The 23,995-nt window shown below is 32.6% G+C and overlaps 3 protein-coding genes across 3 annotated transcripts; 2 read left to right on the top strand and 1 right to left on the bottom strand.

Moving 5' to 3' along the window:
* Nucleotides 1-47: 47 nt before the first annotated feature.
* Nucleotides 48-2,278, bottom strand: LOC103502039 (protein OCTOPUS). Its single transcript, XM_008465837.3, has one exon. The coding sequence runs from the start codon at nt 1,915-1,917 to the stop codon at nt 193-195; it is 1,725 nt and encodes a 574-aa protein (XP_008464059.2). The 5' UTR covers nt 1,918-2,278; the 3' UTR covers nt 48-192.
* A 5,151-nt stretch (nt 2,279-7,429) lies between these two features.
* LOC103502041 (uncharacterized) lies at nt 7,430-8,813 on the top strand. Its single transcript, XM_008465839.2, has 3 exons — nt 7,430-7,903; nt 8,066-8,206; nt 8,316-8,813. Exons 1-3 carry the CDS (start codon nt 7,613-7,615, stop codon nt 8,469-8,471), a joined length of 588 nt encoding a protein of 195 aa, XP_008464061.2. The 5' UTR covers nt 7,430-7,612; the 3' UTR covers nt 8,472-8,813.
* A 4,436-nt stretch (nt 8,814-13,249) lies between these two features.
* On the top strand, nt 13,250-17,661 carry LOC103502042 (calmodulin-binding receptor-like cytoplasmic kinase 1). Its single transcript, XM_008465840.3, has 6 exons — nt 13,250-13,652; nt 13,732-13,988; nt 14,311-14,479; nt 14,591-14,680; nt 14,938-15,236; nt 17,126-17,661. The coding sequence occupies exons 1-6, from the start codon at nt 13,424-13,426 to the stop codon at nt 17,453-17,455; spliced, it is 1,374 nt and encodes a 457-aa protein (XP_008464062.2). The 5' UTR covers nt 13,250-13,423; the 3' UTR covers nt 17,456-17,661.
* Nucleotides 17,662-23,995: the final 6,334 nt, after the last annotated feature.

Here is a 23,995-nt window from a genome sequence, read left to right as displayed (position 1 = left end):
ATGGCTAATGTCTAGAAATTGATTGGCATTGGGTAAACACTAAGCAATTAACAACTGAAATTGAATTCACTTATCAACCTTTATCCATCTCGTAATAAGAACATAAGTTTTAATCTAAGGAACGAGAACAACTAGTTTATATAATGTTTACAATACAAAGTTTCTAGGAAGAAATGAAAGTGATGCACCTTTTTATATAACATGCTTGACATTGAAAGGAGAATTTCTTGGCCTGCTCTTTCCTAGTTTGCCTCTGCTGTAGCTCCTCAATGGTGTCAAATAGAACCTTAATAAGCCATTATCAAAGTTATTTGGTGAATACCTGACACTCCGATTCCTCTGCAATGTAAAATCGTCTCTCCATCTTGTAACGTTCAGTTTTGAATCGTTACCGCCATTAAAGCCAGCTAGTTTGCTGGGATCTCGACAGCTTACGCTGTAACTGCGAATAAGCTTCTGGCTAACACAAGAGTTTGCTTCTCCATTCGCAACACGCCTCAGTTTTTCCCAAGACTCAACTACAGGCCGATCAACCACATTCCCTGCAACACTGCTTTCTTCATCATCAGACTTGCTTTCACCATTTCGCTTTTGAATCATACCAAGAACACTCAATACTTTACGCCATCTATGCACCTTCTTGAATGACTTTCGGTCAATCACAGGTGCATCAGGAACAGAATCTTTGGAAGTAACATCAGTGCCACTCAAATCGCCATCTCCAGTTGCTTTTGGCCGAGAGCTGTTCAAGTCTTTCTCTGTGATTAGAACCTTTGCACCGTAGAACAACTCTGTAGTTGCAGGAGATACCTTTGCGTTTGATATTAATTTCAATTCATCAAAGTCTCCTGACGCCCCTTTTCTGTGTGAACATGAACGATCAAAACTCTTCCTCCGCCTCAGAGAAGACAAAGAATCCATGTAGTAGTCTTTAGTCTGAGCCGATCCACCAGGGATCTTATCTCCTACATTCATCGGAGACCCTTCTGCTTCATCGGAAGGATCATCTTTCTCAAATCCAGCACCGGAAAATTTGGCCTCCTCCAAAACTGAAACCATCGGCGTAATCCTTGGATAAGTTTTTCCAATCAGATACCCATCCCAAGAAGCTCTTGGCTCATCAAATGAATACCGTGAATCATCCAACGACATTCTACCGGCGTCAACAGAGAATCTTGGATCTGTATCACAAGACCTTCTTCCCAATCCATATTCTCCAACCTCCGAACGAGTCTCCCTGATTTCAAGCGCTCTGGGCTTGATATCCTCTACTTTCACCGCACCTACGTTGCTATTGTTACCGAGATTCTTCCTCTTTTGCTTTTTCCTCCATTTGCCGAGTTTCTTACTAAAAACTGAAGCAGCTTCCCAAACACTCCCAGCAATTTCTCTTAAATCTCGACCTGCATTCTTCTTCCTCCGAAATTCAAGATCTATAAACTCTTTAACCGTCTTGAACTCAGCATCCTCTCCAGCAAAATCATCGATCGTACCCAAACCCGGTCCAATTATCCCTTCAGAAGCCCTAAATTGTCTGCCATTACCCACAACCTCCCGCAATTCAAAACCTAAATTCTCAGATTCGATCTCCACCTCCGGATTCGTACATCTCGGTTTATCTTCACGACAGAAAAGGTCCGACAACGAGTTCCCGGAGCGAACGTCACAAGATTTCCGATGCTGCAGTTCCGATTGCCCAATACCAGCCTCACACTTAGCAGCAGAATAAGATTTACTCCGTCGAAGCTCGGCTGAAGAAGAATGGTTGTTCGGGAGAGGCGATTCGTGCTGGAGGTCGGGATCAATCCCAGCAAGACGTTCCCGAAGACAAGAGGCGCAGAATCCGGTGACCGGCTTGGAAGGATGACGGTGACAAGTGGAAAGGCGATGGGATACAGATTTGAGCTGAAGATTCATGGCTGAAGATGAAGAAGAATCTCATGTCGCATTGGTGAGGAGAGAGAAGAAGAAGAAGAAGAAGAAGAAGAAGAAGAAGAAGAAGAAGAAAATGGAAAGAAAAAGTAAGGGGAGAAGAAACCCTGATTAAACCCCTCTCTTATTCAGCTCTCAATTATGGGATTATAAATAATTTCTTCAGTAATAAAAATGTAGCCCTAGAGCCTAACCAATACCTACGCCCCTCCCTGCTCTTCACTTCGCTTCTCTATTGCATTAACTTTCCTCCATTTATTTTATACAAATAATTGTGTTACTCTACCATCTCTTATACCTTACTTATTGCTACACCACTTCATCCACACTTCCTCCCCATCTAACTAATGTTTGTGATTGACAAAATAAATTAACTAGTTAAATGAGTGGAATGAAATAGGGGGTAAGGTTTGGAATTTCATACAAGTGAAGGGGAATTATATGTAATTAGAGAGAAAATGGGGGTGTGGATATAGGAATTAAATAGGTGTTTGGTTTTGGTTGGAAGCATCTTCTTGGAGTGTGTAGTTGGCACCAAAAAACCATCTTGTTTTTTGGATTTTGGTTGGGAGAAATTTTTTTTTTTAAAAAAAAAAGGATTACATGGCCATTTTGGAACTTGGCTAACCACTCATGGGGGTGCTCAACAACCATATCTTGTTTAATCCAAGCATGCAAAGGAATGAACAAGGCCAATCATATATTTTCATCATTTCCCACTCACCTTTCATCCAACTAACACCATACCCCTCTTCTCACACTTTGCAATTTTCTTCCTTCCTTCTCTCAATTCATACTTATCAATTCTTTTGTTTCTTATCTATATTTAGGGTTTATGTCCATTTTATTTTGCAAATTGCGTTTTAAAGTTAATTACTGGACCTTATTTGTTTTGTATCTGTATATTTGTCTATTTCAAGCTATGGATTTATTGATTTCAATAATTACATTAACCAATATTATGTAAAAGTATATATTTTAGATTATGAAGCTATTGTGTAAGCTTGCAAATAACACACAAGTTGACAACTTGACCATCTTCATAAATCCATGCTTTATGAATTATACACAATTTGCCACGTAACAAATGATAATTGAACACTTTGATGGGATGTACCAAAATAAAAGTAATTTAAAATGCACTTTAATATTTTTCTTGTTTATAAATGTACAGTTTTATAACATGTTTGAGTCATTATCACATGGTTAAGATCATTTTTGTTATTCTTAAAGTTCCTCTGATCACTTGACATCTACTGAACGTTTGATTTTACACTTTTAAATGTAATTTTTTCAAGATCTAGGTAATTTTGAAAATGGAAAAAATTGTGTATTTTAGAGTAAGGATTTATGGTTAGAATGAGTATATTAAATTAGTTAATTTGCTTTTTCTCCCAAATATATTGTACTTAAAGAACAAGAGAAAAGAATCGAACCTCTAATTTTTATGTCACGCTCGTATTGACTATTAATATGCACAATATTTAGCATAGAAAGATGAGTTATTGTTATTTTTCATAACATACCTTGTTTGGTAACATTTGGGTTTTTGTTTTGGATAATTAAGTAAACAAACAACTTTTATCGGTTGATTTTTTTTTTTTTAAATATAGTTAATAAGTAAGGATAAAATTTAGAGAAAATAGATTAAACTAAAAAGGAAAAAAAAAAGGAAACAAAAGATAAATTTATATAGAGAAATGTATGAATTATGAAATCATATACATGTGGGAAGAAATAAATGATAATTGGAACAGAAGTACCAAGTTGAGTATATATGAATGAGATGATGCTCTTTCATAGCTATCATCTCTAATTTGTTTTTTCTTAATTTTTAATAATAATTACAATAAAACCAAAACCAAAACCAAAAACAAAAACAAAAACAAAAAAGAAATATATTAAATTAATTTTGTTAAAGTAAATGCGTAAATGGATGATTGATTCATATATTCAAATACTTTTGATATAGGATTCCTGAAATCTTTTTGCATAAGACGTCCGGACAAGAAATTCCCCTTCTCATTGCATTGCCACAACCACACCCCATCAAATGATCACTGTCATGTACGGATCCTTCGTCACCATCACATTCTTTTATTCATTATTCATATCAATTGTGTTATTGTTTATTATATAATTAAAAAAAAAAATTAGTTGGATCATGGATGTGTTTCTTTATTTAAAATGTTAATTCTTTTACTATGTTTATGCAAGGAAACTTTGGATAATGAGTTGATTATTATAGTAATATATTATTGTGGTTGGATCGTAATACTTTGTGTTTGAAGTATATATTATTTTAATTTAAATTATAGTAATATGTGTTTGAGATATAAATTATTTTAATTTGAGAAAAGAATAGCAAACATTGTAGTAATAATTAAAAAAAATGACGAATGTAAAATAATAAAAAAAATATTATTATAATAATTTTTGATGCGTTTAATTAGAATAGTGTTTGATGTATTTAATTAGACTTTTCGATAGTATTTATTATATCAAAAGATATAATAAATAGGAAGCTTTTGAGGATAAGAATGCATCCCCACCTATGCTTAACTCTAGTTCAATATCTATTTTTGCAAAATTTTCGTTTACAGTATAACTATGCCACCAACACAAGATTAGTGATTCAAAACGTATTTGTATGATTAAGATATTATTTTGATCGACGTACAATGAAGTAGGAAGCTTTTTGTAACGACCTAACTTTTCAAACTAAGCTAAGATCATTACTTTAACACTTCATCTAAATATAAAAGTTCATAAAACCTGTATAAAATCAAGTAAACATCCAAAAAATATAAGAAAATATGTCTTCGAACCCTATTTCAAACAAATTTAAAAGCTCACAACATCATTTATGAAAACATCAAAAACAAATAAATGCCTTAAACTTGATGCTCATTTTCAATCCTCAAAACAAGAATAGTGAAAACATTTAAGTGGAAGAATTTGAAAGAAAAACGTTCCCATATGACGATCATGAGTTCTTTTTGCCCCTCGTCGGTCTACCTCTTGCATTTCCTTTGCCTGAAAAGTTAAACATAAACTGGTGAGTATAAAAATATACAAGTAAGAGACCCACTACTGGTCTCATTAAGGGTATAAACATTTAGATTCCTATTATGAGGTACCCTACAACATGACAGTCTCATGATCCCGTAGGATACACATATCAGTTTAATGATCTCGTAGGATACACATATTGATCCCGTAGGATGCACACATCGATCTAGTGATCCCGAAGGATGCACAACATGTTGTGATTCTGTAGGACATCGTGCCTGCAAGGTACACTACCCCATAGATAAGGCTAACAGTTACTCCTCAGTCCATTCTAAACGGTCCATGACAGTCACATCAAAACACATTTAAAACTAACAATTCATGCTCTACACATAACCAGTCAAAACCAACACGCTAGAGCACATATCACAGTTCAGTCAACCGTACAGTCCATCAACATATCTAAACTACACATAACAGTCAAACCCTCTAAATTCAATCAACAGTAAATTAAACCATCACTACTTTCTAACTACACAAAATAGTCAAACTATCTTAGTCAATATATTCCAACTTTCATATCAATCAATACAATCTCAACTTTAATGTGAGTCCATTAGTAGAAATCTCTTACCTTACTCTTAGCTAAGACCCTAATTAAAGTCCAATGAACCAACCTAAACATAATCAAACAGAAAATCAAATACTTTCATAAGTGAAACCCACATTCAAATCACTCCAATGCGACGTCCACAAACTTACGCCCAAGTAGTGGAGAGTCGAATTCTAACAAAACTTGTTGTATAGTCCAAGAACTCAAACTCCAACACCTTCAAGGATCTAATGATAACCCCAAATTAATTAATCCAATAATAGCACTTAAAATAGTCATGAAAACAACCACAAGCTCAAAACTTACATCCTACCACAAAATCGACTCAAGAAAAACCCATTGGCGGCTCGGCTTGGAAGAAAAACCCATTGAAATTTCCTTTTATGTTTAAGATCAAATAAATTGGAGAATTTTTACTGTCAGCTATGAATTATTTTTTTTTATTTTTTATTTTGGCTAAAATCTCCAAATAAGAAATTCTCCTATAGATCTTCAAATTGAAGTTAAGAGCTTGCATGTAATTTTTTTTATTATACATTGATGTAGCTAAGATGCATAATATGTTAATAGCTCGTATTGATGTTGATGATGATGACTGATATTATGTTGATGATGATATATGATATATTAACCACATGATTAAAGACGTTATGATTGATATTCATGGCATGTTTATGATATTTATGATATATGTTACATGCTAAGGATGAGTGTTCTGTTAACTTTGTCTATTAGGGTCGTACCCATATGGGTGTCCCTTGGGATCACCACTTTTTTATGACTGTGTGGTTCAACGGGACCACCTTGTGAAATGTAACTTTATGAGTGATCTGACGCAGTTACTTACAATCTAATTCTTTTATGTGCTCCTTTGGAGTTCACTGAAGACCAGTTCTCATAGATGTTCCTTTGGGTCCACCGAAGACTAGATTTGTTTCTACGAGGTCACTAGATTGCGGGTGTTCGGGAGCACGCCAGGTTAGGGGTATTTCTTTACGAAACCGAAAGTTAACAGACATTTAGTGGGACTAGTAGTGGGTCACTTACTGAGTATATATGTTTATACTCACCAATTTCTATGTTTAATATTTTAGGTAGAGATAAAGGTTGAAAAAAGCTAGCAAAAATGGCTTGTGACATGCCATATGGGAACTTAGTTTTGCTTTCGGTGTATGTAAGTAACAGTGTTTCAATATTTTGTTTTTAATGAAAATTTAGTTTTTCTTTTTTCAAAAAATTGTCAAAATTTTTATTTATTTTTAAGGTAATGACCCCAGCTTAGTATAAAAAATTTGATTATTACGCTTTTAGTCATGCATTTTGATCAATAAAAAAAAATTCAGTTCATGTTCATGTTCTTTATTTTTTATTTTTATTTAAAAAAATATGTTGTTATTTTATAGCATTTTTATATAACTTTAGAAAACATGTTTATATCGCATGAAATTGTTCATGATTACTTGCTAATTTTAATTAAAATTAAATCCGAGGGAATAGACTTAAGATTAGGGAAAAAACATTTTTGGTCCTTTTAATTTTTGTTTTAGTTTCTAATTCCAATTTTAGTTTCGGACTAATTTTAGAATGTTATAATTTGTTAAGATGGGAAGAGATTTGAGTTTTATTTCAATTTTGTTAAGAAATTTGGTTTGCATTAAATATTCATTTTCTATCTTTAATTTTTATGTTTGTATGAAATATTGTTGGCTTCAAAGTACAGGATATTTGTACTTTGGATGTATGTGTGTATGTATATAAAAAAAGTGGTATGATATTATGGATAAATTTTATATTATCTATTTTCATTACTTGTGACCTAAGTATATTTAAGAATGTAGTAGAGTTCGGAATAAATGAATAAACCAATAGCTTGTCAAATAAAGAAGGGGAGTATTATGTACTATGATTGATTAAAAGATTTTAAGACTTTTTTCATATTTTAAACATACTTTATTTTAAATTAATTATATATATTTTTGCATCCAATTTCATCCTACAAATAGAAAACTACGAATATAATACCAATTCATTTGATTGGTGGAGCACCAAATTTTCATGCTCCTGCACCGCACCAGATCATCCAATCAGTATCTGAACACTTCCGATGAGCAAGAGGAAGCGATCGAGAGAGAAGAAGTAGAAAGTGAAAGCGAACTCATGGAGAAGGCGAAGCAGCTTTTGGAATTGACTAAGGAGGAAACAGACGCCGTCCAGAAACTCCCCGTCCACCCAAAGAAACCAGGACAGTCATGCTTCTATACCTTCTTCGCTCTCAGGGGCATCCAAGTCGACCGTGTCGAACCAGGCCTCGTCGTTTGTACCCTCAAGGTCCCCCCACGCCTCACTGTACGATTCCGAAAACTCTCTCTTACATCCTTCTCCCTCAATTTCCCCCAAGTTCGGACCTAATTCCGATGAATACCTCGCGAAAATCGATTGACGATTTGTTCATCAGCGAGCGAGGTTAATTGTTCAAATTAATCACTCGTTTTCCGATTTTCATTTCAGGATCGTTCGGGGAAACTAGCTTCGGGAGCGATCGCAAACCTAGTAGATGAAATTGGTTGTGCCGTAATCTATGATGAAGCCCTACCGGAGCCGGTTTCCGTCGACATGTCGATCTCGTATATGTCGAGTGCAGACGTCGATGTACGTATAATACCATCTCTTCCCTTTCAGATTCTCTTCAAAATCCCTAAAATAAGCGGATAAGAAAAATGAAATTAAAATGATTGTGTGTGAAATTGAATATGTGCAGGATGAATTGGAAATTGTATCGAAGCTTTTAGGGCAAAAAGGGCGATATTATGGAACCAGGGTGGTTATTAAGAACAAAAGGAATGGAGAAATTGTTGCTGAAGGAAGGCACTCTTTGTTCAGCATTCGGCCGAGTACTGTAAAGTCTAAACTGTGAGTGAAGTTAATTTGATGTTTTGGCTGTGAAAATTTGGGGTGCTGCCAATCAAACAAAATATTTTCCGATTATGCATTTGTATGGAGATTCTTGTGTGTGGATGATCCAAATTTCAGGGTCAGAATGTCGTTTGATCTAGCTTTTAGTTTGAAAATAAAGATGTATAACTTTTTGCTAGCCTGCAATACTCGCCCTTTTGATAAAGGTCTTGGTGAGTGGTCTGTATCAAGAACAAAATTTAGATCAAACGACATTATGGTTGTGAAATTTGGATCATTATACAAAGAAAAAACTCATTCGTACTCAAAATCGTTCAATTAACAATTGAGTGGTTGTTGAAAAGTAGAGTAGCCAAAGTGAGCTTGATTTAAGACTTCTGTTCCTGAAGGTGAGAGAGATAAACTAAGAGTGAGATCCAAACCGAGTTTGTAGTTAACTTTTTCCGAAAAAACAGCCCTTTTATTATTCTTGATTTTAGAGAATGTATAAATTATTGATTATGAAATTTCAACCAAAACCAAGCGTTAGAGTTTGAATTTGTGATAGGTTTTGTCTTGCTTTTAGATTGGGTTCCTAGAATTTGTGGAGGGCTTATATCTCTTCGTGGTTTTTGAGTATTTCGGAGCGGATGAATTTTGGCCTCGTTTTGGGGTGTTCTCTAAATAAAACTAAAATCAAGCCTTATCTTCAGATATATATTAAAAATATCTGGACATCTGGAAGTGTAGAAATCCAAATTGGGGGATATGGATGAAATTGATACTCAACCCGATGAATTTGAAAATGATTTGTCTAAATTTAAGTCTCCCTCTCAAAGCTTTATTAGTTACGGGATATAAGAGTGTAAATACCACATAGCAATCTATTGCTGTATACTCAATTACTAATCTTAATGATGATTTATTTTGAAATTATAACATTCTTTTCAAGGTCAATTTGAGCTTGTCTATTATTTCAATCTAGTTATTGTCAATCCATCTGAAAATGTTGATAATTTGATTTCATTAGTTAGGTTAAAAGTGTTGTGATCTGGCCAAGATAATAATGTAGAGAGTGGTTTTTATAACCATGATTAACAGTCAAAATGTCCAATGTCGCAAAATAGAGTATATTTATACGCAAAGATCGAAATATTGTTATGAGTGTAAACATCAATAACTCAAGTTCACGAATATATTGGAAAAAAATACGGATATCACAAAAATTTAGAAATTTTAGGACAAATTTATTGAAGTTATAAACTATGACTTTAAGCATAATTAAAAGCCAAATGTGATCGATAATAAACTTATAGATAATACTGAAGACAAGAAAAATGATTACGAACTAAATCTTTCATTAATAAGAGAAATATTTTGGAATATGTAATTTTGAAAATCAAAGGTGACAATGATTTTGGGATCGGTTGATATTTGCTTGGATTTTTTAAATTTAATAAAGCCAAAGTCTTCAATTTAATAAATTGGAATATGTTAATATTCGGAAAAGCTTGATATACAGTGAGGTGGGAAAGGATGTTCTTAAAAACAAAAATAAAATGGAATATCACACAAAATATTCACATAAATTCGTATAATATATGCGATGCTAGATCGATATATCCAACAATATTTTTCAATACATCATTTATATATGACTGTCAATCATTCGATAGATAATATAAGTTAAACTATATATCTATGATATTATGATATTTCGTCGATAAATCAACATTATTATCTGTGATTGTTTGTGAAATAAAGACCTTCAACTCCATTATTTTAACATATCATTTTGACGATATATCGTGATTTTTCACTCATTACTTATAAGTTATACCTGCCAAAGTTGAAGCTTCAATCCCTAAATTCATTCTTCCTTCTTGTAAGGACCAAAAATAATTTTAAAAAAATAAGAAAGAAAAAAGTTATGTTGATAAGAAAATTAGCAGATTCAATTTTGCACTCAAATATAATGCATCTGACGTTTAAGACATTATGAAAACAAGCTAAATTCACAAATTTTATTCATTATAGATCGTTATCGATAATCACATTAAGATAGACAAAAAGGAGTTGAGACATACATTTACTATTATGCTAACTATAATTATTATTATTGAGTTTGATTTTTGATATATACATCACATAAACTGCATAAAGTTGAAAAACTACACATATTGATCTATGCTAAATCCACTAGTGCTTTTATACTTATGTATCATTTTTTGTAATTAGGTCTTTAAAGGTTCATTTACTTATGCATCCGCTCTATCTCTTCATCACACAAAAGTAAGATTATTTTCATATGGTGGAGAGATAGGAAAAAAAGATGACGTATGTAAAGATAGTCGTAGCCCAACTAACACATATATGTACTTTTCTTAAAGGTTGTGTTCAATAAATATCATCAATTTTTAACTTTCATACCCACTCATATGTTAATTAAGTGAACAAATATAAACTCATATGACAAGTAGTACGATATTGTCATTTTTTAATTAATAGAGTTATTTCGAAACAAAGAGATAAATACTAAATTTAACTTAATCATCGGTTTTAAATAAAGAAGATCATGAATTAAACTCACTTTTTACGTTTCAATATATATATATTTATAGTTTAGTAATAATATTTAATGTAGTTTACCCAATTAGATAATGATGAAGGCATAATTAATTACAATTAGATTTGGAATCTTAAGTATTATATAGAAATAAACAAAGAAAAAGGATATAATGAAAGGTTCCATAAAGTACTATTTGGATGATATTGCGTTTACTACAAGTAATTAAGTGCATATGACTTCAATTGTGTAACAATCACAAAAGACTTATTCAATCAAAATTGTAGGCCATCATATCATTCATTATCATACTACTTCTCCAATCTAATCCGTCCCTTTGTTCTTAAGGAAAAGTAATTTCTTCCACAAGATTGTAACAAACAGATTTGTTGTATATTGGAATTTTGTTATTCTGTCTTTAGTTTTAGATTTATCAAAATAATATTCGTCTTTCTATTTTGGACCATATGATATATATTGTTGAGACTTTATTTTTATTGGTTGTATGGTTATATTTCAAACATTTGACATTTCATCACTTTAATAAGTCAAAATCATGTGTTTCATGTTTTAATTTTTTAGATTTGTGTCAAATTAACTAGACCATAGTTAATTTTGGAGTATTTGTCATAAGCTTATGAAATTTTAAGTTTGTGTTTCAAAGATATATGATATGGGTAGCGTTTGCTTCTAGGGTCCCAAACTTTGTCATCAACTCTTTGACAGACATTTCGTCTAAATGTCCAACTATACCGCATTTATTCTATCGGTTTTGTTTGAGATTCCTTTAGCCGACTATTTAAGAACCAAACCTGATTAAGGACTTTTATTAAATAGAGCATTTGCTCTTCCATCCCCAACGTAGAAGTTGTCTAATTATTTCGTAGATCGAAAACATGTTTGCAACTTCTCAACTTCACAAGCCAACTTAACCTGATACCAATTGTCACAATTGTACTTTTCGTAAGCATCTTGGAGCGATTGTGCTGCATTTGATCCCACCCGAGAATTAGTTGGCAAAACCAAATCCAAATAACTCATTTATTAACTATAAAAAGTTCTAATAAATACCTAATCTTCGGTTTTCATGATATCTATGTAATCGATATTTATCTATATATATAAAAAAAAAATTATTACTACTACTTTTTTTTTGTTGAGTTAAATAATATGCCAATAAAGAATTTAAACTCTAACATCTTGTTCAAAGATACATGTTTTAGATTAGCTGTGTTTTTCTGATGTAAGTAAATATGGTTGTATTAAATAACTCACGATCATTTTAAAATTGTGTTAAAAAGTGCAAAAATTGTACCAATGTCAACTACTATACTTTGTATCCTTATTGGAATCTCTATTACCACATTTGTTGTATATAGTTTTAGAAAAGTCTCAAATAGCTCAAATTCAACAATTAATATTTAGGTTTAACTATCCCACTTTGCCTTTGAACTTTCCTGCCACTATTAATTTTGCCTCAAATATATTAATTAATATTAATTTTGTCCACCCACTTTCAATTTTTTAATTTTTTAATTTTAAAACTTTACTGAATAATTAAATTGTACTTTACCATTGTGTAAAAAAAATAGATTAATTTTTATAAATATAACCGACCATTAAAATAATTAGTAATTTTTTTTTATATATTTTATGTTTTTCTTTTTTCGATAAATAAAAAATTAAAAAAATCTTGTTATATTTTTTAAAAGAATCCTTTATATTATTTAATGAAATCTTTTATATGTATAAATTGATAAATTATAGGAAATCAAATTTATTTATTAACTATAATAGATTGAATTCTAAATTTTGATTAAAAGATTGATGATATTAATTAAATAAATATAATTGTTTTAAATCAATATTTATCATCTATTGCAAGTTTATAGTATTGATATTAGTAAATATCGATATTCTACTATATTTATAAAAAGTTAGAGTAATTATTTGTATCGATCGAAATATATTTTCCTTTACTTTTCTATATTTAAAAGTTGAAAAAACTAATATTTTATAAGAAAATAAATAAAAAAGAAAACAGAGGACACCGTAAAAGCAAGTGGAAGAGAAACGAAGCAAATTACGGCGGCCGGCGAAGCAAATTCAGCCCGTGAAAAGACAAAGTCAAGCACCGAAAGTCGATAACCCTCGAGCGTAAGCATGGACTTTTTCGACATTTTAAGTATTTTTAAACCCTAAAATCCAAATTAACCCTACAAAAAAGGAAAGTAAACTAACATTGCTCTTTCATCTTTCTCTTCTTGACCAAGTGGCCAGTCTTTCATAAATTTAAAAATTTAATGTTTCCATCTAATCATCATCTCTCTACTTAAATTTTCGTTACCAGATCGATAAATGATGATCAAATTTCCATTTCCGGAATCTGCAGGATTTTTTTTCTGCAAATGAAGAACACAAACGATTCCACCTCTCAATTCCACTCTCAGAGATCACAGAGCTCCAAATCCAGAAACGAACGCCGTTCCGGTGCTCTAAACAAGCGGAATAATGATTCTGTACACTCCTACAAGTTCGTAAAAGCTGCTGTTAATCGGGTTTCTCGGTTTTTCAAATCTATTTTTGTTGGTCGGAATCCTTCTGTCTTCGGGAACAAAGAAGCTAATAGTCCTCGTGGTGGGTTTTTTTTGTTTGTTTGATTTGTTTGATGATTGATGCGGAAATTGATCTTTTTTTGGTTTTCTTTGATCTTTAGCTTTCTCGACGGGAAGCTTCGGGAGGAATTCGTTGGCTTTGAAGTCTAGTGGTTCGTATGGTTCGTATGGTTCGTATGGTTCTTCGTCTAGCTTGCCCAATGAATTTTTTGCAGCTGCGGGATTCACGATTGAAGAAGTTTATAGGGCGACGGGAAATTTCTCTGCTGGGAATGTTCTTGGAGCTGGAGCATTTGGAACAGTGTATAAAGGGAAGCTCAAAGATGGGTCTCTTGTTGCCGTAAAGCGAGCCAAAAGGGTAGGAACTTGAAGTTATTTTCTGTTAATTCAGTTTATCATTGTCGATTTGGTTACTGTTACAATTCCTGATAATTATGGAGTAGTTTGAGTCCTCCACGAGGTTGTGCGTGAGTTTTTTAATGGAAAGAACTTCCTAAGCTAAAATTGAATGATAATGTTAATATAAGTTTGACCATTAAATGCTTAGGGTTATTATTGATGGCGATGTAGGGTTTTGATTTTCCGTCATTCCAAAATTCAATACGATGTGCATTTGAGGATTGGAGGCTATTTCAGTCCTTGCAATTCAGCGAGCATGACAGATTTGATACTTTTGGCAGAATGCGAGTGAGAGGCGATTGCTGACAGAGTTCAGGAATGAGATACAAACTCTGTCAAGGATCGAGCATTTGAATTTGGTACGCCTTTATGGGTTTCTGGAGCAAGGAGATGAGAGGATTATGATTGTCGAATATGTTGGCAATGGAAATCTTCGGGAACATCTTGATGGTAAGCAATCATTTTGAATGAGGATATCTTGTTGTGTATGTATTTAACCTGGAACTAGCTTGTTTCTATGTTAAGAAAGACAATATCGATAAGGTTATCTCTTTTGTACAGGGAAGCGAGGAGTCGGCCTTGAGATTGGAGAGCGTCTGGACATTGCCATTGATGTTGCTCATGCTATTACCTATCTTCACATGTACAATGGTATGCGCACAGTTTTCTTAATATGCATTTGATAGCTTCCATAGAAATAAGTAGCCTACAGATAGTTTGGGAGTGCAAGCACTTACTAATATCCTTCCTAATCTGCTATCAGTTTGTATGTACTCTTTGGTAGAAAACAAATTTTCCATTATTGGACTAAAGGCTAAAGAATCACAATTACTTCAAAATACAAACTAGCTCTTGTTGTAGAAACGATAAGAAATCTGAATCTAAAAATTTTATTATGTAACTGACAGATGCGCCAATAATCCATAGAGACATAAAGGCTACAAACATCCTAATCACGGATAAACTACGGGCAAAAGTGGCAGATTTTGGATTTGCACGCCTCGTTCTGGAAGATTCTAATGTTACACATGTCTCAACTCAAGTTAAAGGAACAGCAGGGTACTTGGATCCTGAATACCTAAGGACATATCAGCTCACTGAGAAGAGTGATGTATACTCCTTCGGTGTGTTGCTGGTAGAGCTCATGACAGGGAGGCACCCAATTGAAGCAAAGAGGGATATCAAAGAAAGAGTAACTATAAGATGGGTTAGTATTCTATTAATTGCACCATAATATAATTTTGATCCTTTATACCTTGCAATTCTATATCAAATTCTCTTGAAAAGCTTTGCTATAAAAGGAGTTCGACATACCTTTAACTTAAACACGGTTTTAATTAATATCCTTGTTTCGGTACATTTTCTAAAGCGACTTCGTCAATCGCTAGTTTGTTTAGTTTTGTTGATCCTACATCTAAAACTGAATTTACGTCAAATTGCCATAAAGTGATTTCCATTCAAACACTTTATAGTTACTTTTTAAGTAACAATTTTGACGTAGTTATTCAAGAAATATTTTGAACTGATTTTATTATTTCAGAAGTGATTTTGATTTGTTACTAAACCCTCATATTATTGAAAATATTCTTTTGCCCCTCCAAAATCGTCCAAGAAGTTATCCAATAACACTGTAATCTTGTTCGGCTTTCAACAATTGAATGTGGATTGGAGAGTTAATTTGGGTTGGCTTATGAGGATGGTGCTTTTAAGTGCATGCCCTCTCTACAACTAATTTTGGATAAAAAAAGAAAAAAAAAAAACTTAATGCTTTCTCCAAAATATAAAAAATGAACAAAAATATTTGCAAAATATTGCAAAATGTAGCAATCTATCTATGATGGACTGCTATAGACCAAGATAGATTGTGATATTTTGCTATAGTTGTCATTTAAAATAATTTCCTTTAATTTTTTTTACTGCTTTCAAAATTTATAAAAAATACTTTTATAAGACTTTTAGTCACGTAGTCTAACATCATGGTGAACATAAAGATCCTTAGTTTCGCGACTTTAGAGTTATATTCTTGCTACAACTTGTGACATCACGATGATATGAAATACCGCCAAAGATTTAAAGGATTTAATTGATTCTTTCTGTCTCTTTAATGTGAAAGTGCTCATCACATGACAGAAATTACATCCACTTTGTTTCCATTCTTAGTTTTGAATGTGTCATATTACATGAAAAGAAACCAATATATTTTGCAATGTGGTGTTTATTTCTCTCATCTTCTTCATGTGGTATGTTCCTGTTTACTGTAGACCATTATTAGGTAGGAATTCATATTGGCCTAACTATATGTTTAGAACCTCTAGTGTTGTACAAGTAAAATCCACGTTTCTAAGTAGTCTGGAGTATCCAAAATACATTAACAATATTTACGATAATTAATCTGGTTCATTGTGATGTCTTGTTTTAGATTTCTCTCTATGAACTGATGAGCATTGTAGCTCAAAAAGAACTATAGCAGTTTTTTCCTTTCCTGGTCATAAGGGATGAGAAAAGGACTTATTATTATTAGGAGTATAGTTGTTTGTTTTCCAGCCAAAGCTCTCTATCCCTCTCTGTTTTTGGTTCCACTACAAAGAGAGTGCCAAGAAACAAAGTTTACCCATCACTTTTGGAAGGTACAAGATCGTCGATGAGAGACCTTAAAGAGATTTTTTATTTTTTATTTCCAAAAGTATAATGATGGGTTGGGGTTTTGAACCATAGATCTCTTGGCGGCTAACACATTGTATTTCAGTTGTGCTATGCTTTTTTTGGCTTTTTGGGAAACTGGAGCTAGTAAAATCTGTTTGGATTATACAAATAAACATTCTTAGAACTGTAAGGTTGTGTGACTTGTATAGTTTATGATTTATGATAAGTAAAAGTTAGTATATAAAAAAATTGGGTTTCTTCATGGTATGAGCGTGAAAATGTAACGTAATGCAACAAAACTAAAACCTGAAACCAACAAATTTGCATGACAACAAATGTTGGATGAGCTGTTTAATTTTAACTCCAGCCCAGGAGCTAAAATCTAAATGGCCCCATTATAGACTTGACTCATACGTACTACAAAGCAAAGCTAAATATCGTATATGTATGCAGGCAATGCAGAAACTTAAAGAAGGAGAAGCTGTGATTGCCATGGATCCCAGACTTAGAAGGACTTCTGCATCCACTGTGACAATGGAGAATATGCTCAAATTGGCTCGCCGATGCCTTGATCCTTCTAGACCATCTCGGCCATCCATGAAAACTTGTGGTGAGGAGTTGTGGGGAATTCGAAAGGAATATAAAGATAGATTATTATCGTCTTCTTACTCCGAGTCTCTTCGTTCAGCAGATTTTCCGGCTCAAAATGCCAGAAACAACCTTTATGAATCTTTTGGTATTAAAGAGGACGAAGATTTGTACAACAAATTTATTTCTGCATAAGTCACCAGCTTTTCATACCTCTTGTTCATATAGAATACAAGTAACTAATTCATATATGTATTTTTATTGTAGTAATCATATTTGTTATATAAGTTCCATTTCCCAGGGTATTGTTTGTATATTTTGTACTTTCAAAATTTTTGCTATGATGTAAGATTCCCCAAACAGTATATACTCAAATACACTACTTTTGTTTGAGGTTCTTCCATGCTGATGCCGAAGCTTGGTAACAATTGTTAATTTGTAATAACTTGGAGCAATCGAATAGTTGTTATGCCACAAGAAAATCTAGCTTCCATGTAGTGCTTAACCATTTACACTGAGTTGTTAATTCAGATAGTTAAGAGAATGGAGAACTCAAAGTGTCTTTAAAGTGCATTTCAAATGTCTTAAACCCACTTGAATAATTTTGAGATCTTAATTTGACTGAAATCTTCACTTGAAGAATACTTGAGAGTAATTTTTTTTTAGTAACACTTGATCCTTTGGATTGACCTCTGTGAAGTCTATATGACCAACCACATGGATCGATTTTGATGGTTCTTGTTGATCTCTTTAGCCTTTACAGTTGAGCCTATGAGTCAGACTTTTATAGTTGTTGTTCTTGAGTTGATGTTGATCTCTTTAGTTTTTCTTATAGTTGAGTCTATGAGTAGAAACAGTTTCATTCCTAGATAAATAACTCACTCTTCTTGTGTTCAAAGTACATACAATTTAATTTTTATATTTTGGGATACTTTATAAAAAATTGTTTTAGTCTTCATGGTTGATTTTCTTTTATATTTTATTCAAAGACCATCATGTGCTTTCCAATCCGACGAGAGACGTGATGAATTAATATAGTTTTCAAGGCAATTTTAAAAAAATTGTCTATAGTATGAAATATATAAAATATGTGTATTGTATAAATAGTCTAAGAACGAGTCCTCAATCTTGCAACAATTTATCATAATATAATTTCTAAACCTGATTCAGCAATCTCATAGAGGACCATATGATTCTGCTTCTTCAAAATTTAGTTTTAGTTCTATTTTATTTTCATGTAATTTCATAAATGTGGCAATTAGTTTTAATTTGTTCGCTCGATACACCCGATCATAATAATACAACTAGGCTATTAGATCTAAATATTTCGTCGTTTTCTATTTTTTTTACAATTTTTCTTAACTTTAGATATTTGTTGTTATATTCATTTAAATCATGTATTTTCATAACTTTTATCAATTTATATCCTATTCCAACTTTCATTTGACCAGTAACTTATGGAACTTATAATTTTCTTTTATTTCCTATATTTGCAAAAGCTAATTAGTTTAGATTTTTCATTACAATTTACCTTTAAAAATCATCAATGCATAATAATTTTAAATATGTGTAAACTTCTTCAAACGTCAATCTCATCTTATGAAAGGGATGTTTAGAGTAAATGTATAATTTATTCTAAAAAATTCTAAGTTAGAGTTTAAATTGATTAATTTAATTAATACATGAAATTTTCATAAAAGTAATATGAAGAAGGGTGATAACATGTTGAACAGTGAAGAGGAAAACGAAACACATGCTGGAAATTCATGGGAGAACATTCAAATGTAAACTTTAGTTTCATGATTATACAATAAACCTTAACATTGTATATAACGATAAATGTCAAGATCTTTGAACTAGATAACTTTACAAATTAAAATTAGTTAAAGAATAACATACCTTGATCCATGAATAATCTTCTTGAGGAATTGTGTTTCTCTCATTTGCCTTCCTTTTAGTTTCTTGATGGAAAGAATAAACTAGTTAATGAGGTAGTGAGATGACCAATCCCTCAATCCCTAAGGTTCTATTCATAGACAGCACCCATAGTGGTGTTAAATTAGGGCGTTATCTTTTAACCTAATGGGCCTAATAAAATAATAAGCCCAAAAAGAATAAATAATAAATAATGCAATTGGGCAACATTAATGATAATATTATATTAAGCATAAATCTAACATTCTCCCACTTGGCTCATTGACATTATTTACCGTATACATTCATAGACATAATGCGCAAAATTAAACTTCATAACATATCGTGTCAAGTCAAAGAAACTACTAAAGGATCATGGCGGTCATACATCATTGCATTAACATACTCCCTTCCATGTATCACTGAAATAGTTCTTCTATTAACATGATCTATAATAAAGATAATCAATAATGGTCCAACAATAAGTGTCTTTATCAAAGACGATGTCCTGTTTGGTTTACATAATTCTTTTATGTATATACTAATCATAAGAACATAACCATAAGATAAAATCAGAAACAATAAATAAATGAGCTCAAAGTGTCAAATAACATAATCTTGATCTCAATGATGATATCTATTGATGCCCATACGTTCAACGTGATCATTGAACGTCTTTGGTGGCAATCCTTTAGTCAGTGGATCCGCAATCATAAGTTTAGTGCTAATGTGTTCAATTGACACCCTCTGTTTCTGAACTTCTTCTTTAACGGCAAAGTATTTTAATTCCATATGTTTAGCACATTTAGAATATTTGTCGTTTTTTTAGAAGAAAACTGCTGCAGAATTATCACAATAAATTCTCAGCGGCTTGGCATTACAGTCGACAATTCCAAGTCCTGAGATAAAGTTCCGCAGCCATAAACCATGAACTGTAGCCTCAAAGCATGCTACAAATTCAGCTTCCATAGTGGATGCAGCGATAATAGACTGCTTTGCACTTTTCCATGAAATTGCTCCTTCAGCTAACAGGAACAAATAGCCAAAAGTGGATTTTCTTGTATCCACACATCCGAAAAAATCTGAATCTGAATATCCAATCACCTCAAGATGATCAGATCTCTTGTAAGTAAGCATATAATCTTTTGTTCCTTGCAGATACCTTAAAACTTTCTTTGCAGTTTTCCAATGATCCATTCCTGGATTACTTTGATACCTGCCTAGCATACCTACAGCAAAACTGATGTCTGGTTTAGTGCAAATTTGTGCATACAATAAGCTTCCAACAATAGATGCATAAGGAATAGTTTTCATCTGATTTCGTTCCAATTCATTTTTTGGATATTGCATGAGACTAAATTTATCTCCCTTATGAATTGGAACTACACTTGAAGAGCATTTGTCCATCTTACATTTCTCTAAAACTTTATTAATATAGGCCTTTTGAGACAATCCTAACAATCCATGTGTTCGGTCACGGAATATTTCAATTCCAATCACATAGATGCCTCACCCATATCTTTCATTTCAAAGTTTTTAGAAAGAAATTCTTTGGTTTGACATAATAAACCAAAGTCATTTGTAGCAAGCAAGATGTCATCAACATATAGAACAAGAATTATAAACTTACTCCCACTGATCTTTAGGTATATACATCGATCAACGATGTTTTCTTTAAAACCAAAAGATTTGATGGTATCATTAAACTTAAGATACCACTGTCTGGAAGCTTGTTTAAGTCCATATATTGACATCTTTAATTTACACACCATATGTTCCTTTCCTTCAACCATAAAACCTTCTGGTTGATCCATGAACACTTCTTCATCTAAATTTCCATTTAGAAAGGCGATTTTCACATCCATTTGATGAATCTTTAAATCATAATGAGCTATCAAAGCCATAATAATTCTTAATGAGTCCTTTTTCGAGACAGGAGAAAAAGTCTCTTTGTAGTCAATGCCATCTTTCTGAGTATAACCTTTGGCAACAAGTCTAGCCTTGTATCGTTCAATATTGCCATTTGAGTCACGTTTGGTCTCAAAGACCCATTTACACCCAACTCTTTTACTTTCTTTAGGCAATTCTACAAGATCCCAGACTTCATTATCATTCATAGATTTTAACTCTTCTTTCATGGCATCTAACCATTTGGTAGAATTATCTACTTTAATGGCTTGTGAAAACGAAACTGGATCATTATCAATGCTTAAGTCAAATTCTGACTCATGTAAATAAACCAAATAGTCATCAGAAATAACTAATCTTCTTGATCTTACAAATCTTCTTAATTCTATTTCTTGTGGTCCCTCAGTTACAGGTTCATTTGTTACAATATCATTATGTGGTGTTTGACCATTAATTTGTAGTTCTTGTGGATTGTTAACAGAGTCAACAATTACAGGAACAACAACTTGAGAAGAAGTTATAGATGAAGGAATTTCCACCCTAACTTCTTGAATTTCCACTTTTCGCAGTTCCAAACTCCCACTAATTATGTCATTCTCAATGAACCTTACATTTCCAGTTTCAACTATTCTCGTACTGTGGTTAGGACAATAAAATCTATACCTCTTTGATTTTTCTAGATAACCAATGAAGAAAACACTGGTTGTTCTTGAATCCAGTTTCTTTTCATGTGGATTATAAATTCTTACTTCCGCTTGACAACCCCAAATATGTAAGTGTCTTAAACTAGGTTTCCTTCCTGTCCACAGTTGAAAGTTCAAAAGGTGTCTTTGGAACTGACTTACTAGGAACCATGTTTAATAAATATTGAGCGGTTCTTAATGCATACATCCACAAGGACACAGGTAAAGATGAATTAGTTAACATGCTTCTAACCATATTCATTAATGTACGATTTTGCCTTTCTGCAACACCATTTTGTTGTGGTGTTCCTGGCATTGTGTATTGAGCACATGCCATGGCTTTCTAGGAATTTAGCGAATGGACCAGGGCATTGTCCATTCTCGTCATATTTTCCATAATACTCACCACCTCTATCAGATCTTAAGATTTTCACCTTTCAACTTCATTTATAAATACTTTTAAGGCATCTATTGCTTGATATTTCTCATGCAATAAATAAATATAACCATAACGTGAGAAATCATCAATAAAGGTGATAAAATACTTTTCTCCACCAAAAGATGGAACATCAAAAGGCCCACAAATATCAGTGTGTATAATTTCAAGGAGTTGTGAGCTTCTTGTGGCTTCTTTATTAACTGTATGTTTTGTTTGTTTTCCTTTAATACAATCCACACAAATTCCAAGGTCAGTAAAATCCAAATCTGGAAGAATTTCATTCTTTATCAATCTTTTAATTATTTCTTTAGATATGTGACCTAAACGTTTATGCCATAAGTAAGTTGACGATTCATTAGTTTGACCACGTTTAGTACCAACATTATGATGCAAGATTAACAAACTCTCAGCAAAAACATTATCAAATTTAATTTATATAAGCCATCACAAAGAATACCAGAACCAATAAAAATGTTTTGTTTGAATAAACTAAAACACTCATTCCCAAATTTAAAGTAATAACCTAAAGTATCAAGTTTTGACAAGGAAATCAAATTACGAGAAATAGAAGGAACATAAAAGGTAGCAAAAAGGTCTAAATGATGTCCAGTATCTAAAGTTAAACGATAGGTTCCCACAGCTTCAACTGGAACTTTGACTCTGTTTCCCATAAAAATGAATCTCTCATTTGGGTTTGTGGTTCGGGTTGTAAGGAATCCCTGCATCTTATTGAAAACATGAGTGATACAGCCAGAATCAATCCACCATGTATTATAAGGAACTTCAGTTAAGTTTGATTCGAAACATACTAAAGCATTATGCTTACCTTTATTCTCAAACCATGCCTTACGTTTTAGACAATCTTTCTGATAGTGTCCAGGTTTGTTGCAAAAACGATACTTATCCTTAATTTGTCCCTTTTTGTGGATTGGGGCAGATGACTGTTTTACCTTTAATTGTCGATGATTGCCCTTGCCATTCTTTTTTCCAGGTTTCTTTCCAGCTCCTTTATGACCCATGAGATTGGCAGAGTGAATTATTGGTTTCTTAAGTCTCGCTTCCTCTTGAATGAGCATACTTTGTAATTCATGCACATTCCATTTATCTTTCAGAGTGTTATAGTTCATGTGAAATGGACCATACTCTGAAGGTAAGGAATTAAGGATAAACGTTACCAAAAAATTCTCATTAACTTCCATTCCCATGGTCTTTAACCTTGCTGCCAAGTTCGTCATTTCAAGGATATGCTCATGTATAGTACGAGAACCATCAAACTTGATGTTGGTTAAAGTACTCATAAGTGTTCTAGCAAGTGACTTGTCAGCCGACTCTGACTGATAACATTTTTCCACAGATTTCATAAATTCCTTAGCATCTTCAGTGTTCTTAATTGTGGACTTAATATTGTTTGCAATAGTCATTCACATAAACATTAAGCTCAATCTATTTGATCTTTCCCAAGCTTTATAGGAAGATCTATCCCCATCACTGCTAGCAAGAGTAATTGCAGCAGGTTTCTCACTTAAAAGTGCTAAATCAAGATCCAAAACTCCAAGATGGAATCGGATTTGTTCGCACCAATAAGAGAAATTGTGTCCATTAAACTTTATTATAGATGTAGCATGCGAATAAAGAGAAACAGAGGCAGATGCTGCAATTACAAAATAAATATGCTTATACATCGTTGCTTTGAGAAATAAACTTAAGATATTGACATATGTTCAGATAATATTAAATAACCATTAATTTATACATTGAAGTTCTTCTTTGGAAGGCACAACAATGTACAAC

Source organism: Cucumis melo, chromosome 11 (assembly GCF_025177605.1).
Source record: "Cucumis melo cultivar AY chromosome 11, USDA_Cmelo_AY_1.0, whole genome shotgun sequence".
Lineage (NCBI taxonomy): Eukaryota > Viridiplantae > Streptophyta > Magnoliopsida > Cucurbitales > Cucurbitaceae > Cucumis > Cucumis melo.
This window is presented reverse-complemented; position numbering and strand designations above follow the sequence as displayed.